This window comes from Topomyia yanbarensis, chromosome 3 (genome assembly GCF_030247195.1).
Source record: "Topomyia yanbarensis strain Yona2022 chromosome 3, ASM3024719v1, whole genome shotgun sequence".
Classification (NCBI taxonomy): domain Eukaryota; kingdom Metazoa; phylum Arthropoda; class Insecta; order Diptera; family Culicidae; genus Topomyia; species Topomyia yanbarensis.
In genome coordinates, this window is record NC_080672.1 from 58,545,439 (window position 1) to 58,569,518 (window position 24,080).

The 24,080-nt window shown below is 40.1% G+C and overlaps 2 protein-coding genes across 2 annotated transcripts in view; one reads left to right on the forward strand and one right to left on the reverse strand.

Moving 5' to 3' along the window:
• Positions 1-229: 229 nt before the first annotated feature.
• Positions 230-1,798, forward strand: LOC131688742 (uncharacterized). Its single transcript, XM_058973226.1, has 3 exons — positions 230-545; positions 711-1,463; positions 1,517-1,798. The coding sequence occupies exons 1-3, from the start codon at positions 384-386 to the stop codon at positions 1,760-1,762; spliced, it is 1,161 nt and encodes a 386-aa protein (XP_058829209.1). The 5' UTR covers positions 230-383; the 3' UTR covers positions 1,763-1,798.
• A 14-nt stretch (positions 1,799-1,812) lies between these two features.
• Positions 1,813-24,080, reverse strand: part of LOC131688745 (ADP-ribosylation factor-like protein 6) — a 39,620-nt gene continuing 17,352 nt past the window's right edge. Inside the window, exons 2-3 of the mRNA XM_058973230.1 lie at positions 2,202-2,330; positions 1,813-2,138 (exon numbers count right to left, since the gene is read on the reverse strand). Coding sequence (XP_058829213.1) covers positions 1,867-2,138; positions 2,202-2,330 — 401 coding nt within the window. The 3' untranslated portion in view covers positions 1,813-1,866. The remainder of the gene's footprint in view (positions 2,139-2,201; positions 2,331-24,080) is intronic.

The following is a 24,080-nucleotide window of genomic DNA, read 5'->3' on the forward strand; positions in this document are numbered from 1 at the left end:
ATTTCTATTCGGGTGGTTAGCTCGACTGGTCTGTCCATGAAAATACCATCTCTATCACTTGAAATACATGTGATTTGACAGCTCGCAGTTTTGAGTAGCAGTTTGATCACTCGCACTTCGAAAGTGCGGAGTCCAGGTTGGTGGGAAGTGCGCAATATCCTAAAAAAACTGTAAAATTGGCAACTGTTTCGCATCGTGAGGTAACTGCACTGTCGGTACCAAAAGCAGAATGTCAACATTAGTCTATCCGTTTGCAATTTCCTGTTTTCTTCATAAAAATACAAAGTTCTGATAAAGTTTCGCATTGTAATTAGTAATTTGTCAGTCGAACGAGCGTCTGGTGGAATAATCGTTTGTCAGGACATTGTGAAAGCACATTACGAATGACGAACGTCACGGTGGTGTTCGAGTATGAGGAACCGGAATACTGCCGACTGTGTCTAGCGGAGGCGACAGACGATAACGAACTTTCGACAATCGGAGAATCTTGTATCAGCGATGAGGATGACATCACTCAGGTGATTCGAACCCTGCTACAGATTGAGGTCAGTTCATTTAGGAGGCTGCCGTTTTTGCTTGATCCAGTAATTGAATCAGCTACCGATCCCAACAGCCATCAGACACATTTTAACAGCTGACTTTGGAAGCTTACTCGAACAAATACGAACTTAATAATGCTTACTGGTATAAATCATATATGTATATTTCAGCTGGATCCAGCGAAGGATGCCAACTCGTTTATTTGTTCGACCTGCTTGGAGAGTCTGGAAGAATTTTACCGATACCGTTCCCAGTGTCAGCAGCACAATGTTACGCTTAAAAAGGAAGCAATAGAACGAAAGCAGAAGCAAATCGATCTGGCGAAGAATGCAATTGAAAACACTAACGTGCTGGATCAGGTTTGCGAAGGGGAACCTATAAAGGTGATTATTCGGATGAACAGTGAGGGGAAGGCTTCTGTTCGTATCCAGGTTCAGTCGAAGGCACACGATAATTCCAGCAAGGACAACGAAAAGACTAATGCTGTTGATGTCGGTACCAAATCTAAAAATGAACCAACCATTTCGTTAATTGAAAAACAGTCACCTAAAACAGCACCAACACAGTCAGAAACAGCCACAAATGTAGAAAATGTGAAGAATACACCCGGCAAGCTAATTCGTTTGCCGTCGCATCAGTTTTATTTCTACAAAACGAACGAAGGTTTTGGGTTGATTTATGGTGGTTATCGATATTATTGCTCCATTCCACGTAAAAGCCGCACCTATTGGGTGTGTGAGCAGCGAAACACGCACAATTGTCAAACTTTGTTTCTGGCAGACAAAGCATACGTTGTGTTCCATTTAAATTGGGGCCACAACCACGATCCACCCAAGGTTCGCGATAATCTGATAATTTACAAATCCTGTGACGTTTTGCACAAGGTTATACAACGAGATCGAGTTCGAGAACAGGAGATCAACGTAGGTACATTACGTTTGGTTTGTAGGAAGTCACTTTATTTTCCACATTTTAGAAAACTCAGCAGATGAAATCGAACACAGCAATAGAACCAGATTCGCAAGTAAAACAAGAAACGTCTGACTCTGAAGATGACGAATCTCAGGACGTGCTATCTGACGTTGATGCTGACGAAGTCCTGTCGATGGAAATAGAAGTCAAAGAAGAACCAGGCTTGAATGAACAGTCACAAACGTCAGACTCTTCACATGTTCAGATCGATGCAGGTGAGAATATGTACATTATTCAAGAACTGACCTAACTCGGGTGTACTGCAAATAAATATCAATAAACAAAGCTACACACAAGACATAGTCAAAATTTATTTGTCCATATTTTTATCGTAATTTCGGTTCTACAAAGTCTTTAATTGCCGTTCTTAGAGCTAGCGACACACTCCCTAATCTGATGCACCATCCATTGGACGCCGTCCTGCAGGCCCTCACCCGTGAGTGCATTGCTGGAGCTTATGTGCCACGGTTTGTCCTTGATTTTCTCCAAGCCTAGGCCAGCGGCAATCTTCACACTACTCAAGGCATCAGTACAGTCCATCTTGTTGGCGAAGAACAGAATCGGTACCCGTCGGTTGGCGATGTCTGGATGCTGTATCAGAATCTCCAATTCGTCCTTGACTACCACTGTAATGGGTAAAACATGTTTCAAAAATCGCCCAGCGCAAAACAGTATCTTCCATTATATACCTAATCGCATCCGGTCGCTGGAATCGATGACGAAAACGATGCCCTGGCAAGATTTGAAATGGTGTTCCCAAAGACTTCGGTAACGGGTGGCACCGGACATGTCGAATGCAGTGAAGAAGACTCCTTGATCTGTGGGCAAACAGAGAGTACCGATTATATATGTTTAAGTTTTAGATGTGGATTTGGAACTCATTGTTATGGGAGGGCTTATGACGACTGTTAGTGCTAACAGTAACAGTCGTGCTAACGATAATTGCCTGTTATTTATTTGTGATATTGTATATTTTTAGGTATTCATTGGATGCAAAAAACATCCTTCTTCAGGTGTTGGGGTCAATGAACTTTCAAAATGCCATAACTTTTGAAGTTTTTACAGAATATTAATAATTAACACAACCAAAACAAAAATAGGAATGCACATATCAGTTTTGTACATGATCTTGGACGTTCCGCATTACGCGTCGGATGCTGATTCCGGCCATACCATAGTATTTCTCATAATACTGAACAAGTGACAACGTGGTCAATCAATGAAACTGATCCCAATGTTTTGAATTATTCTTGAAAGCTTATATAAAATCCCATCTAAAATGATAGTGATTTTTTGATTCAAATACCTACTTGATTCCCGTTACCTATCAATCGACTGTGCCTTCTCCACAGTATTTTGGCAGCTACAAAGACCTTGGGTCGGGCAGGCAGAGCTTCGGCAGTAAAAAAGTTCTGTGAGTCTGGGAGGAAGAGCTCTACCAGAAATTTTTAATGTAGAATACATTTAAGGTTTCAATATAGGGGTCCCGTTTCAAAATATCGGCTGCGGCGCCGCGTCAGATTTTGAACGTTAATAACTTTTATCATACTTAACAGAATGATTTGATTTTTAGACCAATTTGTTGCAAATATGTTCCTCTATGCTGTATTAAAATTTGAAGTATGTATAACATGTACTAATAACAAAAAAAATGTGTTTTGAAAAATCTTTCGAAAACGACTCGGAAAAGTGAAAATTTTCAGCCCATCCCGCACAGAGCCGTCGTTATGGTAGACCAACCGAACAATAAAATAATGAAAAGTTTATATATAGGTCCATTACATGTTTGTTCGTATGGTTATTCGCATTGGGTTGCTTGACGAGAGCACTTGGTGGGGGAAAGACGGCATATTCCTTTGGTTAGGCCATTAGAAGCCGGACGGAAAGGAAAGGCTCATGCACGGCACGAGAACGAGCGAGAAAGCGATAGTAGTGCATATTAGCGCGGTTATATAAATATCTGTCGGTCGGTTTTTCTCATCATTCGTATTCGTTCAAGCACTAGCAAGCAGCCAGTCCACCGAAGAAAAGCAGTCGGCGATGACGACGGCGGAAAAAGTGCCCCAGCTACTGGTGACTCATCGCAACCCGATCAGGAACTGTCGCCCTGCAAGAATTTCGCCCCAACTAAAGGGCAACAGAGTAGGCTATCGTTCCAGCGTCTGGGTCGTGAGATTGTGCAGGACTGCAAAGTCGAGCTACGCTTACAAAGCTCAGTCGTAATGATGGCCCGAGAAGCCAACGATGCCTACTTGGTCGGTTTGTTCGAGAATGCAAAATAGTGCTTTCTAGCTCACCGTGTCCGCGGGGAGTGCGTCTGAATTATGCTCCCGCAATAAAACAATAAACGGTTCTTTACAGGACCAATTAATTGTGTTCTAATAAGAGTTAAACTGAAATTTACATTTTATGGTGTATAACAAATAATTTTCAGAAAGCAATATAAGAAATACGATGTGTGGAAAGAAAGAAAGAGAATTTAAATTATCTTCTCTCGCTCGTTTTCGTGCACTGCTTTTCCATTCCTTTCTGCTGCTACTACCATCATAACTAAAACGAATGTGCATGTTCCCCCACCATCTCATGGCCAGTGTTGCCACAATTCCATGTCGCTATAACAATTTGAATTATTTTATTGATCCTCTCTAGTATTGATAAAATATAGAACATGCAAAGTACACTAGTCGCATGCTTTTATTCGAACTTTTTGGCAGCCTCCGTTGATTAACTGCATAAATCGATTTGTTTGTGCAGCTCCTTGCTAGTAGCAAACTAAATAGCCTTTATCAGCGCTAACAAATAAAACAAAAGAATTTAAATTTGTGAAAATCTTCTCCTTCCTTCTTTTCAAATCTGCAACATTCTTTGAAAATATTGTTGGAATGTTGTTATTGAAAAACTGAACATGCAAGTTTGCTAGCACTGGCCACTAGATTGAAGGCGATGGAAAGACAGAATATTCGTTTTGGTTATGCTAGTATTGGTAGCCGAACGGAAAGGAAAGGCACAGGAATGGCACGAAAACGAGCGAGAGAGCGATAGTAGTGCTTTCTCGTATATGAATATTGGTCGTTCGGTTTTTCTCATCATTCGTATTCGTTCAAGCACTAGCAAGCAGCCAGTCCAGCGAAGGAAAGCAGTTGGCAATAGCGACGGACGGAAAAAGTGCCCCAGCTACTGGTGACTCATCGGAACTGTCGCCCTGCAAGATTTTCGCCCCAACTAAAGGGCAACAGAGTAGGCTATCGTTCCAGCGTCTGGGTCGTGAGATTGTGCAGGACTGCAAAGTCGAGCTACGCTTACAAAGCTCAGTCGTAATGATGCCCCGAGAAGCCAACGATGCCTACTTGGTCGGTTTGTTCGAGAATGCAAAATAGTGCTTTCTAGCTCACCGTGTCCGCGGGGAGTGCGTCTGAATTATGCTCCCGCAATAAAACAATAAACGGTTCTTTACAGGACCAATTAATTGTGTTCTAATAAGAGTTAAACTGAAATTTACATTTTATGGTGTATAATAAATAATTTTCAGAAAGCTATATAAGAAATACGATGTGTGGAAAGAAAGAAAGAGAATTTAAATTATCCTCTCTCGCTCGTTTTCGTGCACTGCTTTTCCATTCCTTTCTGCTGCTAATACTATCATAACAAACGAATGTGGGTGTTCCCCCACCATCCCATGGCCAGTATCACCGCTAACAAATAAGACAAAAGAATTTAAATTTGTGAAAATCTTTTCCTTCCTTCTTTTCAAATCTGCAACATTCTTTGAAAATATTGTTGGAATGTTGTTATTGAAAAACTGAACATACAAGTTTGCTAGCACTGGCCACTAGATTGAAGGCGATGGAAAGACAGAATATTCGTTTTGGTTATGCTAGTATTGGTAGCCGAACGGAAAGGAAAGGCACAGGAATGGCACGAAAACGAGCGAGAGAGTGATAGTAGTGCTTTCTCGTGTTTTCATATATGAATATTGGTCGGTCGGTTTTTCTCATCATTCGTATTCGTTCAAGCGCTAGCAAGCAGCCAGTCCACCGGAGGAAAACAGTTGGCAATGATGACGGTCCGCAAAAGTGCCCCAGCTACTGGTGGCCCATCGCAACCAATTACCGATCAGGAACTGTCGCCATGCCAGTATTTCGCCCCAAATAAAGGGCAACAAAGAAACTAATCCGCTGGCTAACATTCCAGCGTCTGGTTCGTAAGGTTGTGTATTACTTCAAAGTCGAGCTACGCTTACAAAACTCAGCCGTGATGAAGCCAGTGATGCCTACTTGGTCGGTTTGTTTGAGGATACAAAATAGTGCGCCAAGTACGTAACTTTCTCGCAAAAGAAATCAAACTGGCTCACAGTGTCCGCTGGGAGTGGGCGTAAATTATAATAAAAGCAACGGTTCTTTTCAGGACCAATCAATTGTGTTCTAGTGAGAGTTAAACTGAAACTTTCATTTTAAGGTGTGTAACAAATTTTCAACAATCAACATAATACGTTGTGTGGAAAGAAGCAGCTTGCACACGGAACAAAAAATTAAATTATCCTCTCGCTCGTTTCGTGCACTGTTTTTCCATTCCTTTCTACTGTTATTATCAGTATTACCAAAACGAATGTGTTGTTGCATGTGTTTAAGAGAAATGTTGAAGTCGCATGCTTCTATTCGAGCTTTTTAGCAGCCTCTGTGAACTAACTGCATTAAATAATTTTTTTGTGCAGCTCCGTGCTAGTAGCAAACAAAATGGCCCTACCAGTGTCTGATTCGTGAGATTGTGCAGGATTTCAAAGTCGAGCTAAGCTTATAAAGTTCAGCCGTAATGGTACCCGAAGAAGCCAGTCTTGTCGTTTTGTTCGAGGCTACAAAACAGTTCGCCAGGCACGTAACTATCATGCCAAAAATATCCAACGATCCAGCGCATCACCATCAACACCAACGCCGATACCAAAGGTTCTTTTCAGAACCACCATTATTTTCATAGAGAATTATTTGAAAATTTCCCATTCAAACGTGGTTCTGTTGAATATTATTAGATTTAAATTAACGTCTCGAATTGAAATCACGACGCTCCGGTTATGTGACAGACATTACCCACCCATCTTTTTTTATTGTGACCACGACTAACGGTTTAATATAGACACCCCATTTCAATATTTCTGAAGGAACAGAAGGTCGAGTTTGGAAAGTTTGTAACTTTCATTGTACTTCACCAAATTACACAATGTTCGCACTAATGATTCAGAAATATGACCAGGAATCTTCTATTAGATTTGTAAGTATGTATAATTTACATGAATAAAGAAAAATTGATTTTCAGGAATCAATTATTATCTGTTCTTCCATTGGCCAGTACTACGCGACTTCCTCATGCTAACAATTAATTTCATCGTTAGCCATCTCCCTCACCAAGGCCAACAACGACAACAAAACCGGTCCTTTTTAGGACAACCATCATTTTTGTAAAGAATAATTTGAAATATTCCTCGCCCAAATCACCTTTTGTCCGAAAATTCCAATGAGTATCAACATATTTGAAGAACGTGTTCCTTATGTATTCTACATCTCTCCGGTTATGTCGCAGACATTACCCACCCATCTTTTTCGTAGGAATTCGATCACCGTGCTTTTTAGGGTTTACACGAAGTTCTTGCTACACACCGCCAACGAAAGTTTCATGCTGTTGTTGGAGAAATCAGAAATCCTGAATTGAGCAAATGAAAAGAAATATTATGAGATCGTCTGTGCAGGAACAGGCGAGGAGTTTTCAGCACTAAATACACGTCATTGAAGCAAAGCAGAAACATTAACGGTCCCGAGTAGCTATGCCCATGCGCGAAGCCATGTAAATCACTTAGTCCGCTTTCACTCGGTTTATCGTTTTCGTCCATGCTGTCCTCTTGATGTTGTATGGGTTTTCACGATTACCTGGTTTGAATCGTTTGTGGGACCAACGCGTCACGACCGTGTATCCGTATTTTTTGTCATTTATTTTATTGTCGGGTGTGCTGACAGTTGTTTGGTAAGTAGCATCACAATGATCGGACACGATGTGTGTAGATTTTATTGTTCAAGCATTTGTTGGCGGCTGAGTTGCAACTCCGGTTGTTGGTGCTTTAGTTAATGTTGTTGGGTTTGCTTGCAGTTTATGTTGTTTCATTAGATGCTTTCGCACATGGCTTGGCACGTAGGGATCTGTCCTTCATATGTGCACAGCGTGATTTGAGGTTTGCTTACACCTTCTATTTCGTATTAAATGTTCAGGTCTGAAGGACAAGGTTACGTAACTCGCATTCTCACGATACGAACACCATTGGATATACCTGGAAAAAAGTTTCTCCAGGTTTCAAATTTTCACCGTTACGTACTTCGACATCAATAGTGATTTTTTTGGTTGTACGCGGGGATAGATCGTGCAGACGCACACCAGTCTTATCGTCGTCAATCTAAACGGGTATCTTGATTCTAACTTTGTCATGTGCAACGACGTGTTGCATGTTGTTTCCCATAGCCAAACTTTTCGCCATGGCCAAAGTTTTAAATGCTATCAGTACCGCATTACGAGTATGCGCCTTTATAAATTGTTCCACTTCGCGAACACAAGGGCGGATTGCACAAACAATCACTGTATTGTATCGAAGATTGTTCAAATTTTGCTGCTTATTTTCCACACTGGCTTGGTACAACTGTTATTTTTCGATTGCTTTGCTGGCGCGGTACATATAGACAGCGAACTGTAGAAACGTTCGTTTGATTCACTGCACTGTTAACAAGCAGCGCGATTAAAGCTTCCGATCCGATTGAGATGGAAAAGTAGACTAATTAGGAACTGGTATTGATCATAAAGGGGTTCCATAATTACCAGCTCGAGAGAGCGCTCAATAAGGTTATTCCACGACAGTTGTTTTTGTTTTTTCCATTATCCTTTTTATGAAATGGATTTCCAGTAAAACGAAAAACTGCCACTTGCAAGAGAACTCTAGCAGAAGCAGAATCGCCAAAACTTCGATGTGTCTTCTTACAGGTAGGTACTAAAGGAAATTTTTCGGATCCCGGAATCATTGTTTCATCGACATTGATAGCGGTCAGAGTTTGGTCCACAACTGGAATCGGTTCGATTTGTTCGATTGCCAAATGTTGTTGCAAACAGACTACAGCTCATTCATATGGTACGTACATACGAACGCCACTTTCTTTTTTCAATTTCCATGTAAAAAAAGTAAGTTGGAAAAAGAAATAACGAGGTACTATCGAGAGATTAAAAAAAGCATCGGATGGTACAATTGAGAGATTCGAGTGTATTAAGTTTTGTTTGTCGTACTCTGGAGCAGAGTGAATAAAGCAAAAATTCAATAATTAGAAATATAACGGGTGTTCAATAAAAAATGAGAATGATTTCAATACGTTTCTGTAATTGAAGAAAAGAGCGTAAATTCTTTTCTCTCCAAGATAATTGCTCCCCGGACTCCCTATAAATGGTAGACATGTTTCTTTTCGCTCGGGTGGTGTCAGTTCAATCGAAGATGGGTTCAAAACAGCAAGTACTCCGCGAGCGTGTTGTGCGGTTTTACGAAACACTTGGCCATCGTGGAAAAAAGTTTACCGCTGATCACTTTCGAGACGAAAACGTGCCCGTGAGTACAGTTTACCAGATCCTAGCATCCCTGAGCGTGAAGCGGAAGGCCGGCAGCGGCCACCGCCGAAGATAATGACGTAGAAGAAGAAGGAAGCGTTGAAAAAGCTGTTCGACAACAAGGACGAAACGAGTTTGCGTGATGCCGGCCTTGATTCACCGAGCCCTCAAGATGGAGGACATCATCTGTCGGAAGAAGACTCGGTCCCCCGATGACACGGACGAGCAGATAGCCATCGTGAAATCGTAGTGCCGGTGGATGACGAACAACTACCGCGAGACGTCGTTCGTGCTGCTCTCGAACACCCACATTCCAGGAAATAACAGCTACTATTCGCGACACATCACCTGTTCATCAACTTTAAAGCCGCATATGACACGGTGGACCGTGTGGAGCTATGGAAAATGATGGACGAGAACGGCTTCCCGGGGAAGCTGACAAGACTGATTAAGGCTACGATGGATGGTGTAAGGTGTTGTGTCAAAATTTCGGGCGGTCTCTCGGGTCCGTTTGAAACACGCAGGGGACTAAGACAAGGCGATGGGTTGTCCTGTCTGCTGTTCAATATAGCGTTGGAAGGTGTAATGCGAAGAGCGGGGTTCAACAAGCGGGACACGATTTTCACGAGGTCCGGACAGTTCTTGTGCTTCGATGACGACGTGGACATAATTGATAGAAACAAGGAAACGGTAGCAGACCTGTATATCCGACTGAAGCGCGAAGCAGCACGAGTAGGACTGAAGATAAATGTGTCTAAGACGAAGTACATGCCGGCTGGCGGAACCGATCGCGATAGGGAATGCTTGGGCAGTAGTATTACGATCGACGGCGACGAGTTCGAGGTGGTTGACGAGTTCATCTATCTAGGCTCATTGGTGACTGCGGACAATAACACCAGCCGGGAGATCAGAAGGCGTATTATCTCTGGAAGTCGTGCTTACTATGGGCTCCACAAAACCAGCGGCATAGCAAGAAAATTTTTCGGGTTGTGGGAGTATCCAACTGCTTAGTAGTTAGTTCTTTCAGTAGAGTTACAGCACCAATCCTCGACACACTACCAGTATTACACCATCCACGGGGCAATTTTTGTATGGTAGTAGGAAAGCTAGCTGTGGGTATAGAGTTAGTCCTCTTCCCCTAAGAGGACAATCTGGGCGGCAACTGTCTAATTTACTTAGCCCTTCGGTTCCCTTATGCCATTTAGTACCACTTCCCCGTTGAGCTTCCGACTTGTTCGCGAACATCTCGGTCTAGTCCCCGACGATGGATCTAGCCTACTCCGACGAAGAGCTATTCTGGTGGAGTAGGGCGTCCGGTTTGCTGGAGTTCCGGCGCGACTGGTGGTGTCTTGTCGCGGTCTACTCAGTCTAGTTCCCAGCGGTGAATCTGACTGTACGCTGACGGAGAGTTCCCCGGCGAAAGAAGTGTTCCCGATACCGATTCTTTTTTGGGGTCAGTACCACAACTTCTTGAGCCCTTTGGCTCCGTGTCCGGTACCATGTAGCACCGCCTTTCCTTTAACCCCTTTAGTTCTCTTTTTGTACCATTTAGAACTACTTCCTTGATGAGCCATTCAGCTCCTAGACTTGTTCGCGAACTACTCGGTCTAGCCCCCGACGATTGAACTACATCGACAGAGAGTTCCCCGGCGAGAGAAGTTCTACCGAAGGGGGCGTCCGGTTCACTGGTGCCCCGATGATCCGCGACTAGTGGTGTCTCGTCTCGGTCTACTCAGTATAGTGCCCAGCGGTGAATCTAGCTTACGCAGACGGAGAGTTCCCTGGCGGAAAAAGTTCTTACAATACCGATTCTTCTTTGGTTTTCGCTATATTTCTATCGGAATAACCGGTGGGGTGTCGTGGTCGGTCTGACGACTCCGGATGGAGCGTGGCGTCCGGTTCGCTGGTGTTTCGATGACCTATGCTTGCCCAGCCAACATTTTGATTCACTTTAATAAGTTGCAATTTGATTAACTGTACTCTTAAACGATATAAATTGATTGTATAAAATGCACAGATCCCTTCTATGTGAACAAAAGTGGAGGCCATATACGTACAACAAATCGGTATAGTAGAACTATGTGATTTACGACGAATTTTGATCTCATCAGAAGCATTATACAATCATCTAGCTTATTTGTTTATATGTGATCAACTTTACAATCACACATGAAGGTTTATGCAGCTTAAGGTCCCCAATGTGATAACAAGGAGTATTTTTTTTTAAAAATAACATGAAAATAAAAAATCAGGATGAAATTTCTATGATTCTGTTATAAGACATAGTTACGCCCACACTGGTAGAATATGTTTTTCATGGATGAGTTTGGAGTTACTGGAACATCAATTATTAAATTAGCTGCTACGATTTACTTTTCACAGTTTCGAACCTGAGATCTTCGTATTCTCAGCATAGCCGCTATGTACTCACCTATATATACACTGTCAAGCAGCGATTATATTTGATCATTTTTATCGCTTTGTGATTACGATCTAAAAATACCATAATACAACCTAAATATGGCCCTCCAATGATACCTTCTATACCTGTCAAATCAAAACCTACATTCTTTACTCAAGCCATTTTTATTGCTCAAATATTGAACTAGTCTGGCAGAGAATTTGCGAAGTGCTATAAGGAGGTGACTATATTTTTTTTTGAACGATTTTGCAGTTTAATCCAATTGTAAATTAATTTCTATACAATGTTTCGAAATTTCCGCATGTGCAATTTTGTTTTAAGTTATAGTGGACTAATAAATAACTTAAAACAAAATTGTATTTCGATCACAGATTTGCATTTTATGTGAACTTTTTACAACAAAACATAATTTTTACTTGCACTATTTATAATTTTGATTTAGTCTGTCATTATTTGTAATTTATTGTAAACTTTTATATACGATTGCTGGTTTGCTGGGTGCTTCTCTGTTGCAGTCTACTCGACTAGTCCTCGGTGGTGGATCTAGCTTATTCCTGCAGAGAGTGCCCTGGCGGTAATTGCTCTCCCGAAACCGTTGCTCGATCTTCATCACGCCGTTTCCACTGTAAGACGATTATGATCTAGATAATAACTCTTTTGACTGCGTTCCACGTCACCACGCCTGTCGTTCTGTAGGCTACATTATCCGGGTTGATGTCCGATCCTCCCCTTTTAAGTAGCTCCCTGCACGTCGCTTCAAACCTCGGACAGTCGAAGACCACATGCTCCGGTATTCCCTCGACCTTCTCACACTCCGGGCACAACGGTGACATTGCGTACCCGAACCGATGAATATACTTTCTGTCATCTCTCCGTGCTTTCTATTGACCCACGTCGACAGGTTTGGGATGGGCTGGTAGGTCCTTTTTGCTTTCTCCGTATTGTTCCATTCATGCTGTCACGTCACAATCGAACCGATTTTCATCATCTTCCTCACGTTGTTGGCGTTTCATTCATTGTAGCACTTGATATCTTCCGCCAGGGTGATACAAATGGGGATCATCTCGGGGATAACGCATACTGCCTCCAAAGATATTATTCTGTACGCAATCGCAACTCGTACTACCACCAGCTGGAACATCCTGTTCAGCTTTTCGCGGTTCCGCTTGGTTTTAGCGCCGCACTCCAGGCAGGAGCCCCATATCGCAGTATCGATGACGAAACACTAGATAATAGACCGACTTTTCGTAACGTGGTTGTTAAAGCTCAACCGGTCGTCGATTATCACTCCTGATTGCTTCAGTGCACGCATCGATGCAATCACTTGACCTTCGACGGTGATATGTATCTGCAGAACCGCTTTGCAGTTGCTGACCAACAACACATCCGTCTTGTGGTGAACTATTTGCAGCTTGACCCCGTTCATCCCATTCTCGATCGCGTTTATTGTCTACGTCACCGACACCTCCATTATTCCAAGTGTCTCACTCATCATTGTTAGTGACAGGTCGTCCGGGGAAACGCACGTTTTTCTCTTTCCCGGGCAGCCGCAGTGTTAAGACTTCATCGTACATCCCATTCCAAAGAGCTGGACCGAGAATGGAGCCCTGAGGAACGCCCGCTGTGACTCGCATTGACTTCTGCCCTTCGTGCGTCTCGTACAGCGGTACTCTACTCTATGGAAGAAGCTCTTCAGGATCTGGCTCATTCTTCTGTGCAGCGCTGCGGCATTGGCCTATACGAGGCTGGATGGCCCGGTGACTTCTTTGACTTTGGCAACAACACCAGCTTCTGTAATTTCCATCATCTAAATACTTTTGCAGTAGCATCCTAAACATGTTCGGATATGCCAGGATCGCAGCTTTCAGCGCCACGTTTGGTATTCCATCCGGACCGAGGGATTTCTTTGAATTTAGTCGCATCTTTGAGCTCGTCGTTAGTCGCTTGCCGCTAGGCTGTGTTTGCTCCTTCTTCTTCGCAGTACGGTGTCGGTAACCCGCTAGTTGGATCGTGCTTCGGAAGAGACTTTCAACGATTATCTTTAGCTTACCCGGGCATATTTTAGCTGTTGTCGACGTGCTCTCATCTTCGTCATGACGACTCAGTATGCATTTCCCAGGAATTGGCGTCTATGTACTTCTCAGTACAGCTCATTATGGCAAACTGTCCTGCTAAGCTTGATATCCCGTTTTAAAGATTCTAGAAACGTCTCTTGCGCTCCTCTCTCACTCTCCGATCTTCCTCTCTGAGCCCGCCTTCTGGCTCTGAGACAAGCAGCATGTAACGTAATGAGCTACCCATTTAACCATTAAGCTGGAAACCGTTTACTGGTTCTAGTTTGCCCGGCATTGTAATGTCACAAGGCGTCACAATCCTTCTTGTTAGATCAGCCGCATCGACGTACTTCACTTCGCAGTTCGCCGAAGTGACTTAACAAAGAGGTTTGTGTTAAAGACTTTCATCTACCACTTTAGCAAATGATGTCCTGTCAGAAAAAACTAATACATGTTTTCCCGGTTTTCCCGCAGGGTTATTTTTATTTGACATAAGGTTTGTTCCAGTACACGGAAGTCACTCCGGAGTAAACAGGAGCAAAAACTCTTTGCTCCTTTTTACTCCGGTTTGCTACCAGAAGAAGAAAAAAAGAGAAGAAGAGAGTACAGGAACGATTTTCTCCGGAGTACTTCCAGTTTCTCCTGGTACTGGAACAGACCTATAAACACCATGGACACCATCCAATGCATATAGTTTTTTTGACATTAAAAATGTCTTACTCCACTATCTGGGGCTAGGTGTCATTCTAAAATCTAAACTATCTACCATGTAACGAAACTATGTAAGGTTTGCACGCTTATAACTCCGATATTACTAGATGGATTTTAATCATTCATACACCAACCGATTCAGAAACACCTAACTTAAATATTGGTAATGATTTAATACCTCCCCAATAAAAGTAGACTTTTGGAAAATGGTAAAATTAAAAAGTTCACGAAAAACGGGAAAATTACCATTCGTGAGGCAGATTTCTCAGACACAGCCGTCAAAAGAGGGCGGCTTAGTTGCTCAATGAAACACGAAAAGTCATAAATAGAAGCAACGCATGTCCGTTTAAATCAGTTGTTGCTCTTATCCCACACGAGCAACGTCGTCTCCGGGCGATACAATAAGCGCTATCGATTTTCGGTAACGTTGGCATTTGCACACACTCGCACCTAAGTGACTAAACCATATACGGTTAGTTTATAAATAGAGGTGACGCGTACCCGTTTGAATCAGTTTTTGTTCTTATGTCGAACGGGTAAGATCATGACTGCAGCGTCTGGGCACTACAATAAGCGGTAGACGCTATGCATTTTCGGCAGCGGTGGCCGTGTGCGGATTTTTCGGGTACCAGCACGGTGAATGATTTGCAGTGGGTGGGCGGGGTGATTTGGATTTAACCCTTTCATGCCCAACTTTTTTCTAGTGCATGAAGTGTTTCAAAACTATTTTTTCTTGAAAACGGTGAGGTCAAGAAACTCGAAAAACCTTTTTTCATAAAGGTAGGTCCTTTCCTCGAAGTGTTAGAAGCTGCTCAATTTTTGCCGTCCAATGCTCACTGCAATTTTCCTAGAATATTTACAATAGTCCAACTGCGTGGAAAACGTAGCTAAAATTAGTATAAATTGATAAGTTTTATCAGTTTTCACTAATATTGCAACATAACAAAGTTATATGAAAAATTCATTTTCCGTCGTCAACGTAAACTGTCCCTGGCAGCACTGCTCCATCGGAGTTCAATCAGACTAATTACAATAACTTCAGTTCTAGAGCTGATCCTTGTAACTGTTAATACTCAAATGAAAGCCAATAGTCAGATTTATTAGCCTTACTTGTTGTTGTGAGCAAATCTTGCCTCAATCAAAAGTTATAGTTGCTTAAAAACATTGTTGTCCACAAACAACATGGGCATGAATGGGTTAATTCAATACGGTGTGTGCTGCTTAAGTGTTGCGTTTGAAAAAAATATATTTATTTTTATGCATGCGTGTGCGTTGTAACTTGTTAATCCATGTTTACGGCGCTTTGTAGCTTCGTAGGGTAAAGAGCCTTTTGGTTTTCATGTTTCATATTTCGGTTAAATGTTTTTTATCAGTAAGGCATCTGACAACGTGCTTCTGTAGTTATTGCACTGTTCAGCAGCTTAGTATTTTATATAGGAGAGTACACTCAGGTTTCTTTACGCGGATTTTGAAATTTACGCGGTTTTCATTAACGCGTTTTTTTTTTAAATTTACGCGGTTTTCATTTCCACGGTCTGTATCCCCTGCGTGAAAAATCTGAGTGTAATTGCATCGGAAACAATCACATTCCCAGCAGAACTTTTTGTTTTCTAATTTCAAACACTTTTGTTTCGTACTGCATTCAACGGAAAATTTTAAAACAGAACTTACCGTCCCAGCAGCAGTTGAAGCGGGTGTTCTTTTTCGATTCAAATTCAAGCCATGTCTTAAGCGTTACTGGACATAAAATTGTTTTCCCAGTTTATCCAGTCAGAATATCTGTCCTACCCTATGTATTTTTTTTTATTTCGATTATAGAGGTTTTAACCTTAAGGTCATTCGCCTCTTCGGGCTAGAAAAATCTCTTATGTAAAATTTCTAACCCTATGTGCGGGGTCGGGACTCGAACCCAGGTGCGCTGCGTACAAGGCAATCGATTTACCAATACGCTACGCCCACCCCCTACCCTATGTATTTAAAACACAGTTCTAATTGCGTTTTAAAGTATACAACAAATAGAACGGTTGGGTATACTAATTTAAATTTTAAAATAAATCTGTTTTAAATTATGAAACAAACCGCTGTACTGAAGATATTATTAAGTCAGTCCTATTACCACATAAAACACCTATATAACATAAAACGCTGCAGAATTGGTTTAATAATACAATGTTTACACTACAGAGTTAAAACACGTTTTAATAATTAGCAACAAGAAAAATGTCACCAAGATAGCATAAAAACCCGTTTTAACTGGTAGTGCGAACGTTCCACCACTAATCGATCAAGAAATACTTAAACTTAAGATTGTTTACTTAAGTTCATTAGTACATTATTAAAAATTTAAATGGAAAATGAAATTTCATATTTCATGGAGAATCTGTATATTTCCGTTGGCGGGCGTGGGCTTCCTCATCACAGCTCTCAATATGGAACTTTTCTTTTGAATATATTTTCTGGACAGACCAGCCTATTTTTACTAGATGGATCAGCCAAATAATGCCAATCACTTAGTGAGATACTTGATTAATTAATAGATTACCGTTAAAAGACCTTCAATAAATTATGTTTTGATGGGGAGGGTATATAGCAAATTGTAACATATGAAAACAAGCGAGTGAACAAGAACGTGAGTCGATATGTGTGATAGATAAAATTCATTTGCACGCTCTTGAAAAAAGCTACATTTTTAATGTCACCGTGGTCGTGTCCTGTACACAACCCTTTACTTTTTTTCGTTTTGGGTGTTGTCTTGATAGGCCAGATGTAAGCAACCGCAGTTTTCTTATGTATGGTTGCCAAGTTTACATAAGATTTATTTTAAAAACAAATCGTTTTTACGTATTACAACGAATTTTGTTTTTTGAAATAATGTTATATTATGTATATTGGAAGTAAAATTTATCGAATGGAACGGAAAACTATATATAGCTTAATGACCCAATTCTATTTAAAATATTTGGCATATTTTTGTTAAACATATTAAATTTTTTCAAATTTCTTCAAAATATCTCGGGGGAGGCGGTTGTCCTCAAAACTTCCCCCGCTACTACGTCACTGCCAGTCACATATACGAATTTATGTGAATGATATACCCTTATACGTTTTCGAAAATATAGCTCTAGGACAAGGTTTATTAATTAACCAGCTGCGCGGATGTTCCAGATCTTCCGGAAAGTCACTAGGTAAATTTTCCAGTTATAACTACGAGCTTATGCCAATGCAACAAATATTTTCGAAACAACTTTAGAGCTCTAGAACTACACTCAAAAAAAAGTAAACGTTATGCCTATTGAATTTACACATAGATTTTTGCAATTAACGGAGGTATATAGACACTATTTGCTGGCACATAAACCTAATGTGTGTATTTACAAGAAATATTAATCTTACATTCACATTTCATAACTATTGGGCACATAAAACCCCATTCTATAACAATATGTACATATAACTTATGTATGTTCATACATAGTTTATACAGTTGACACATAGAAGATATGTGTGCGCGAGATAACAATAGCATTTCTTCTTCATATGAATTTTAAGCGGTTTGAAGCAAATAGAATTAACGTTTGGATTTTTTTCAGTGTAGATTTATGAATTGACTAATTATACGGATGTTCCGGATAATTTTGACGTAGAATCCAGGGTCAATAGTTGAGTCACAGTGTTAATATCATTTTTGAAGAGATTCTATATATAAATTTTCAAGCTTATTACAAATTTTTGGGATCAGTTTCATTGATTAACCACATTGTCACTTGTAATTATTCCGCTGGAATCGGCATCGGAATTGAAATCCGGAACGACCAAGATCGGTCGTATCATGTACAAATTTGGTATATACATTCTTATTTTTATTTTATTTGTGTTTATTATTAGTATTTTGTCAATAAACCTGTGATTTATGATGACTGTTCTGCTACAGTGCGGTAAAATATCAATTTCAAACGAAAATAATCGTTTCAAGTGAAACTTCGAGCCTTTCACTGTAAACATACCACCACTATATCAGTTGAGTTCGGCTGCCGTCTTCGTTTGAGTCACTCAAAGTTCACTGTCAATTGAATAACAGGTTTTGGTCATTTGACGTTTTTGCCTGTTTAGTTTCTATTGAACACCAACCTCACATTAGCACGGTCTCAGCTAATGGAAGTGAACCATTCCAATGAACCACTCACAAATGAATATGAAGGAACACTCACTAACATAAAAATAACTCCGACCAAGATAATAAATAATATAGGGTAAAGGCTATGATAAGACGAGGTAACTCAAGACGGATACAGGTACGAGAATTTTTTCTCTGTATGAGTGAGGTTGTATTTTTTTCGATGAAGCTGATAAATCAGGAGGATATGAAAAAGAAAAGAATAAAACAAATGACGTAGTGGGCTTTTCTGCATAATTTTACAAGTATAAAACATTCACTCAAAATGACAAATGTTCCGGACCTTTCTTTCTCTTCTTCTTGGAGAGTTTTTTTTCCTTTCTTGTGCCCTGCTGAATAATTGTTGACAGATGACTAGCGAGGTTGGCAGTGCAGCCAATTTCTTTGTCATATTTAGATATGTTGCTATAATACACATAATAATGACTGTTTTATTAACTCACATTTCACCAAAATATATCTGGAACTAATCAATCCAACATTTTTATCATATACTACATGTTTCTAGCAAATTTGGCCAGCATAACAGCCTATTCATCAGAATCAAATTTGCCACAAACATTGAAATAGAGATGGACGTACTACCAAAATACAGAAATATACAGAAATCGTATTACTAGTTGCCTTATCTTGTCTTAGGTGTAAACGGGCGAACTCGTTAAAGGTCCAAGATGATAGATAACAGAAATCGATGGTTAAAGTCATTTTAAATAAAGGCGTAGTTGGTTGAGTGGTAAGCGTGACAGCCACCCATCCCAGTTAGTCTGGGTGCAATGCCAGCCGAGGTCGCTGAGATTTTTCTGAGGTGCAAAATCTTCCTTCGGAAGGGAAGTAAAGCCGTTGGTTCCCGGTCCATGAGTTGATGGGTCGATATCTAGTTACTACCAAATATCGTCCTCCCGTGATACTTGCGGAGTGCGCAGTAGTATTTACGGCCTCTAGCAAAAGCAAGTATCGGACTAACGTTCCTTCCGCGATGTACGTTCGGGCCAGGCCGGCGCCGGTTTTGATCAGATGTTTCCCCAATCCCAAGCATAACTATCTACTGATTCCCTGTGCAACTTCAGCTAGTCTAGATCGATAACGGAGTAGCAGCTAGGGGTGGTCGTACAAGGTCAAGCTAAAGCTCAAGCTCGATGGTTAAAGTCATTTTTAAATCAGAGATGAGGGCAACATGGATAGCATTTGAAAGGAGGTTAGGTCATTTTGAAATCCAAGATTGCAGCCTATAGTGACCAAGAAACTGTGAAAACAACTATCAATATGGGTATCATTTAAAATAATCATAAAATACCGTAATTTATAAATTTAGGCCATTTTGAAAACAAAGATGGCGGTTTCGGGTAACCACCACAGTAAAAATCATGATCAATAATATATCTATATCGCTTTTGCAATGATGGTCACTAGATGACGGAAACTGATGATTGAGGACATTTTGCAATCAATCAATCCAATATGGCGCCTTTTGCCTACCTCAAATCAATAAACCCACCTTCGATATGACCTATTTATAGCATTCATATCGAGCAAAACCTTTTCGATTTTTTCTGAAAAAGAAAAGATTCTCGTATCTGTAGACTGTGCTCGTAATGTGTTCCTATACAACCAGTGTGGAAGTGTTTTACCTCTTCACCATGTCATCGGAATTGTACACAGAAAACTATTGGTAGAGGTGCAAAAAATAGCTGAATTACATATTTGATTTTAGCAATGAATTTGACAGCTTCGTACAATTATGATAGCATACTGCGGCTATCATATTTCTTTTTCAAAATTTCTTAAATTCGCAGAGTTCAGACGAAAATAATGAATCTACTAATAACAGCTTATTGAAACTGGTTGTAATGAAAAACGTTATTTGGTAGTCTCTATGATATTTTTGTTGCAAATTTGATTCTGATGAATAGGCTATTATGCTGGCCAAATTTGCTAGAAATATGTAGTATGTGATAAAAATGTTGGATTGATTAGTACCAGATAAATGTTGGCGAAATGTGTGTCAATAAAACGGTCATTATTATGTGTATTATAGCAACATATCTAAATATGACAAAGAAATTGGCTGCACTGCCAACCTCGCTAGCTGCACACTTAAAATCCATTACCTACCAGTAGGTAATTTTAATTTGCTGTCCTTATTTCACTGCCGGAAAACGAGGGAGAGGGAATGATTTTTTTACTCAAAATTAATGGGATGAAGTTTAGTCGGCTTTGGGGAATATCTCATTATTTTTGGGTAAATTTGGACTTCCTCTCTTTCGTTTTTCGTTGGAGGAAGTGGGATGCACAGATTTAAAATTACCTACTGCTAGGTAATGCAAGTTTTCTGTGTGCATACACTCATCTGTCATCTGGCACAAGAAAGGCATGATAACCAAAAATACGAAGCCAGTTGTCTCTTTTTGTCTTAGGTTTACCCGGATCTCATTTGACTGGTGCTCACTGGGTAAATTGAAAGCGGATCTATTCATTTGAGAGGATCAAACGAAGGAGGTTGAATATGAATTGCGACTCATTTGAAAGCAGCGGTGAGTGAAGTACCATGAACCCAGCTTCAGATCAACAGCAACTGATGCGTTAAATGAATGTGAATGCTACCGTAGACGACTGATTGACTGCGTTCATTCAGTTTCGATTGAATGAAATGAAATTTTACTGCTGCATGCATCTATGTATGCCAAACATGACCCCCAATCTGGTCAAAAACGGTAATATTTACCAGTAACTGAAAATTGAAACTCTAACACACAATTTGGTTCATGTAGATTTGACTGTAAATGTTTCGTAAAACTGAGTTGGAAATCGGGGTCAATATGACCCGCTAACACCTTATTCGTTACAAAAATTTAACACCTAAAGAAAGTTAAGCAACTTCTCGGTAAAATATTTAACATTGCGACAAATCGTGGCGAAGTCCCAATAAGATATGAGTTAGCGTTTGCTGACAAATTTTGTTAAGAAGATCTTGATTTATGGACATTAGGCCTCTTCACATTTTGAAAAAGTTTTGAAATATACATGGGTCAGCCCAGATTTATGTTCTACGTGTGAATTTAAGAAGTTTCGCCAAAAATGACTTAATTTCGACATGATTTAGAGGTGTCTCCAATCAAAAATCGTGTTTTTGCTATGTTTCCATTGTAAGATCACTTACACTCTAGATGTTCTGAGTTTGAAAAGTTAATCCAGAATATGGTTAACAGTTTTGCCGAAATACTGCATGTGTAGGGGAGCCCGGGGCTAATTGGCAGTTGGGATAAGTTAGCGGAGTCCCTTTTTCTCCGTGTCCATTAGTCATATGGCGCTGTCTCCCGTTGTGTGCCTGAAGTAATGTAAAATGCATTTTACAATGTGTTTATGTCGCATGGCATTTTTTTTTCTAAAAATTGTGGGCGATGTTGTGTTTTCGAGGATACTAAGTAAATTTTTCTAATGTTAAGGTCATTTTCAATCTATTGAATGCGTTACCGAGTAAGCAAACATCGAAGATCCCCCCGAACATGGGATCAGATGTCACAAAATTCATCGTAGGTAGGAATGATCAAACTGGCAAAAAGAAGTGAGCAACAAAGCGAACACGTTATCTTCAGCCACTTGCGAGACCAATTATATAACTTGTTTTATAAAATTAATAATTATATCATTATTTGAAATGTAAGTAACTGCATTTATTACCACTAATAGTTAACTCACGGTTATTTGATCTGTAGTTCTTCAAATCGTCAATCAATCTATTATTGAGAGTATTTGGAAAGGTGAGGTTAGTTTAAATGTAAGTAACCACATTTATTATATTGGAATGGAAAATTAATAAAACAAACGTAGCTTTTAGCGAGATTTCATCACACATATACGTTCTGTTCTGCTAAAAAGACTTTCCGTCCCAGCACCACGGATGATTATTCTTTTCGGTAGTGAGTGAAAATATCGTTCAGGCCGGGGTAAGTTGGTGGGTTTTTCACGTAAAATATTTTGGCCAATGGATATAAAGACAATGCAACAAATACATTGAAAAAAATCGCAGATATCGCCAACAATCTGTCCTTTCATGCAACGTGCTCAATTTACACGGTCTACATAAATGAAAGCGGAAAAAATGGAAACTGAAAATACCGCCAACTTGCCCCGGATTCCCCTACAACAAACAACTACGCAGCAATCCTACACTCAAAAAAAAGTAAACGTTATGCCTATTGATTTTACACATAGATTTTTGCAATTAACGGAGGCATATAGACACTATTTGCTGGTACATAAACCCAATGTGTGTATTTATAAGAAATATTAATCTTACATGCACATTTCATAACTATTAGGTACATAAAACCCCATTCTATAACAATATGCACATATAACTTATGTGTGTGCATACATAGTTTATACAGTTGACACATAGAAGGTATGTGTGCGCGAGATAACAATAGCATTTCTTCTTCATATGAATTTTAAGCGGTTTGAAGCAAATAGAATTAACGTTTGGATTTTTTTCAGTGTAAGTATCTCAGAACATGTTCATCACAGAGTCTTGGTGTCTTCGAAAGAATTGTTTAGAATGATTTTCGGAAGTACATGATCCAAGTAGGTAAGTGAAATAAAAGCGATTAGATTCATCTAGCAGTGCGATTGAACCTTTCGGGTATCATTTATCACAAGTGATACGTAAAGAAGCCGTCATTTGTTCGAATCATGGTAAGAAACGATTTTCAGTACCAGCAGAAGTATTTAAAGCTCACATGAGAAATATTAGCTTGTTAATTGTTTTAGGTCCCTTCATAAAAATTGTTGAACGACTAAATTTATTGATTTTAATAATACTAAGAAAAAATTCTTATCAGAACTCGAACAAATAATGACTATTGATCGAGCAAATGAATACAACACATGAGATGCATAGTATCAGAATGGTTCGATCTTACTGTTAGGTGAAAAATCCTATCAAGTTACTGTTTTTCGAAAGGCTAATCTGGACTATTTCTTCTCCATTTTCTGAAGAACAAAGGAATCGTTTATACTCGCCGTGGTGATCAATCGAGATGAATGATAGGCAGCAGCAGAACGTGGTGCTCCGGACAAATTCGGTGGGCATTTACTATAGGTGCTGTCGTATTGGGTCGAGTATTCATGATGTGGGTCAATTATTAATGATGCAAATGTAGCTTAGGTTGGTGGTACTCTCCTATATTCAATTTCACCATATCAACAACACAGTACTGAACATTTCAACAACAGCTCTCGAAACGAGATCTCCGTGTATATGGACGATCGAAAAATCGAGGTACGGTTACCCAAGCAACCAAAAGTTCGTATAAGAGAGCTGCATAAGCTTCTCGCTTTAAGTAATTTTGCAATACGTTTTATGTTAAAAAAGCGGCTTAAGTAGCTTTCAAGTTCCATTAAAGCTTATGCAGCTTGAGAGTTCGCTAAGAACTTTATGTGAACTTTAAAGTGTGCTTTTTAAGTATTATCCGAACTTTTTGTTGCTTGGGTACATTTCCTGGCACCGCGTTGGTGCAATGTGCCATTGAGAAATTATTCTCGTAATTCGGAGAAGTTTCGGGTGATACTTCTGCCAGAAACTACTATC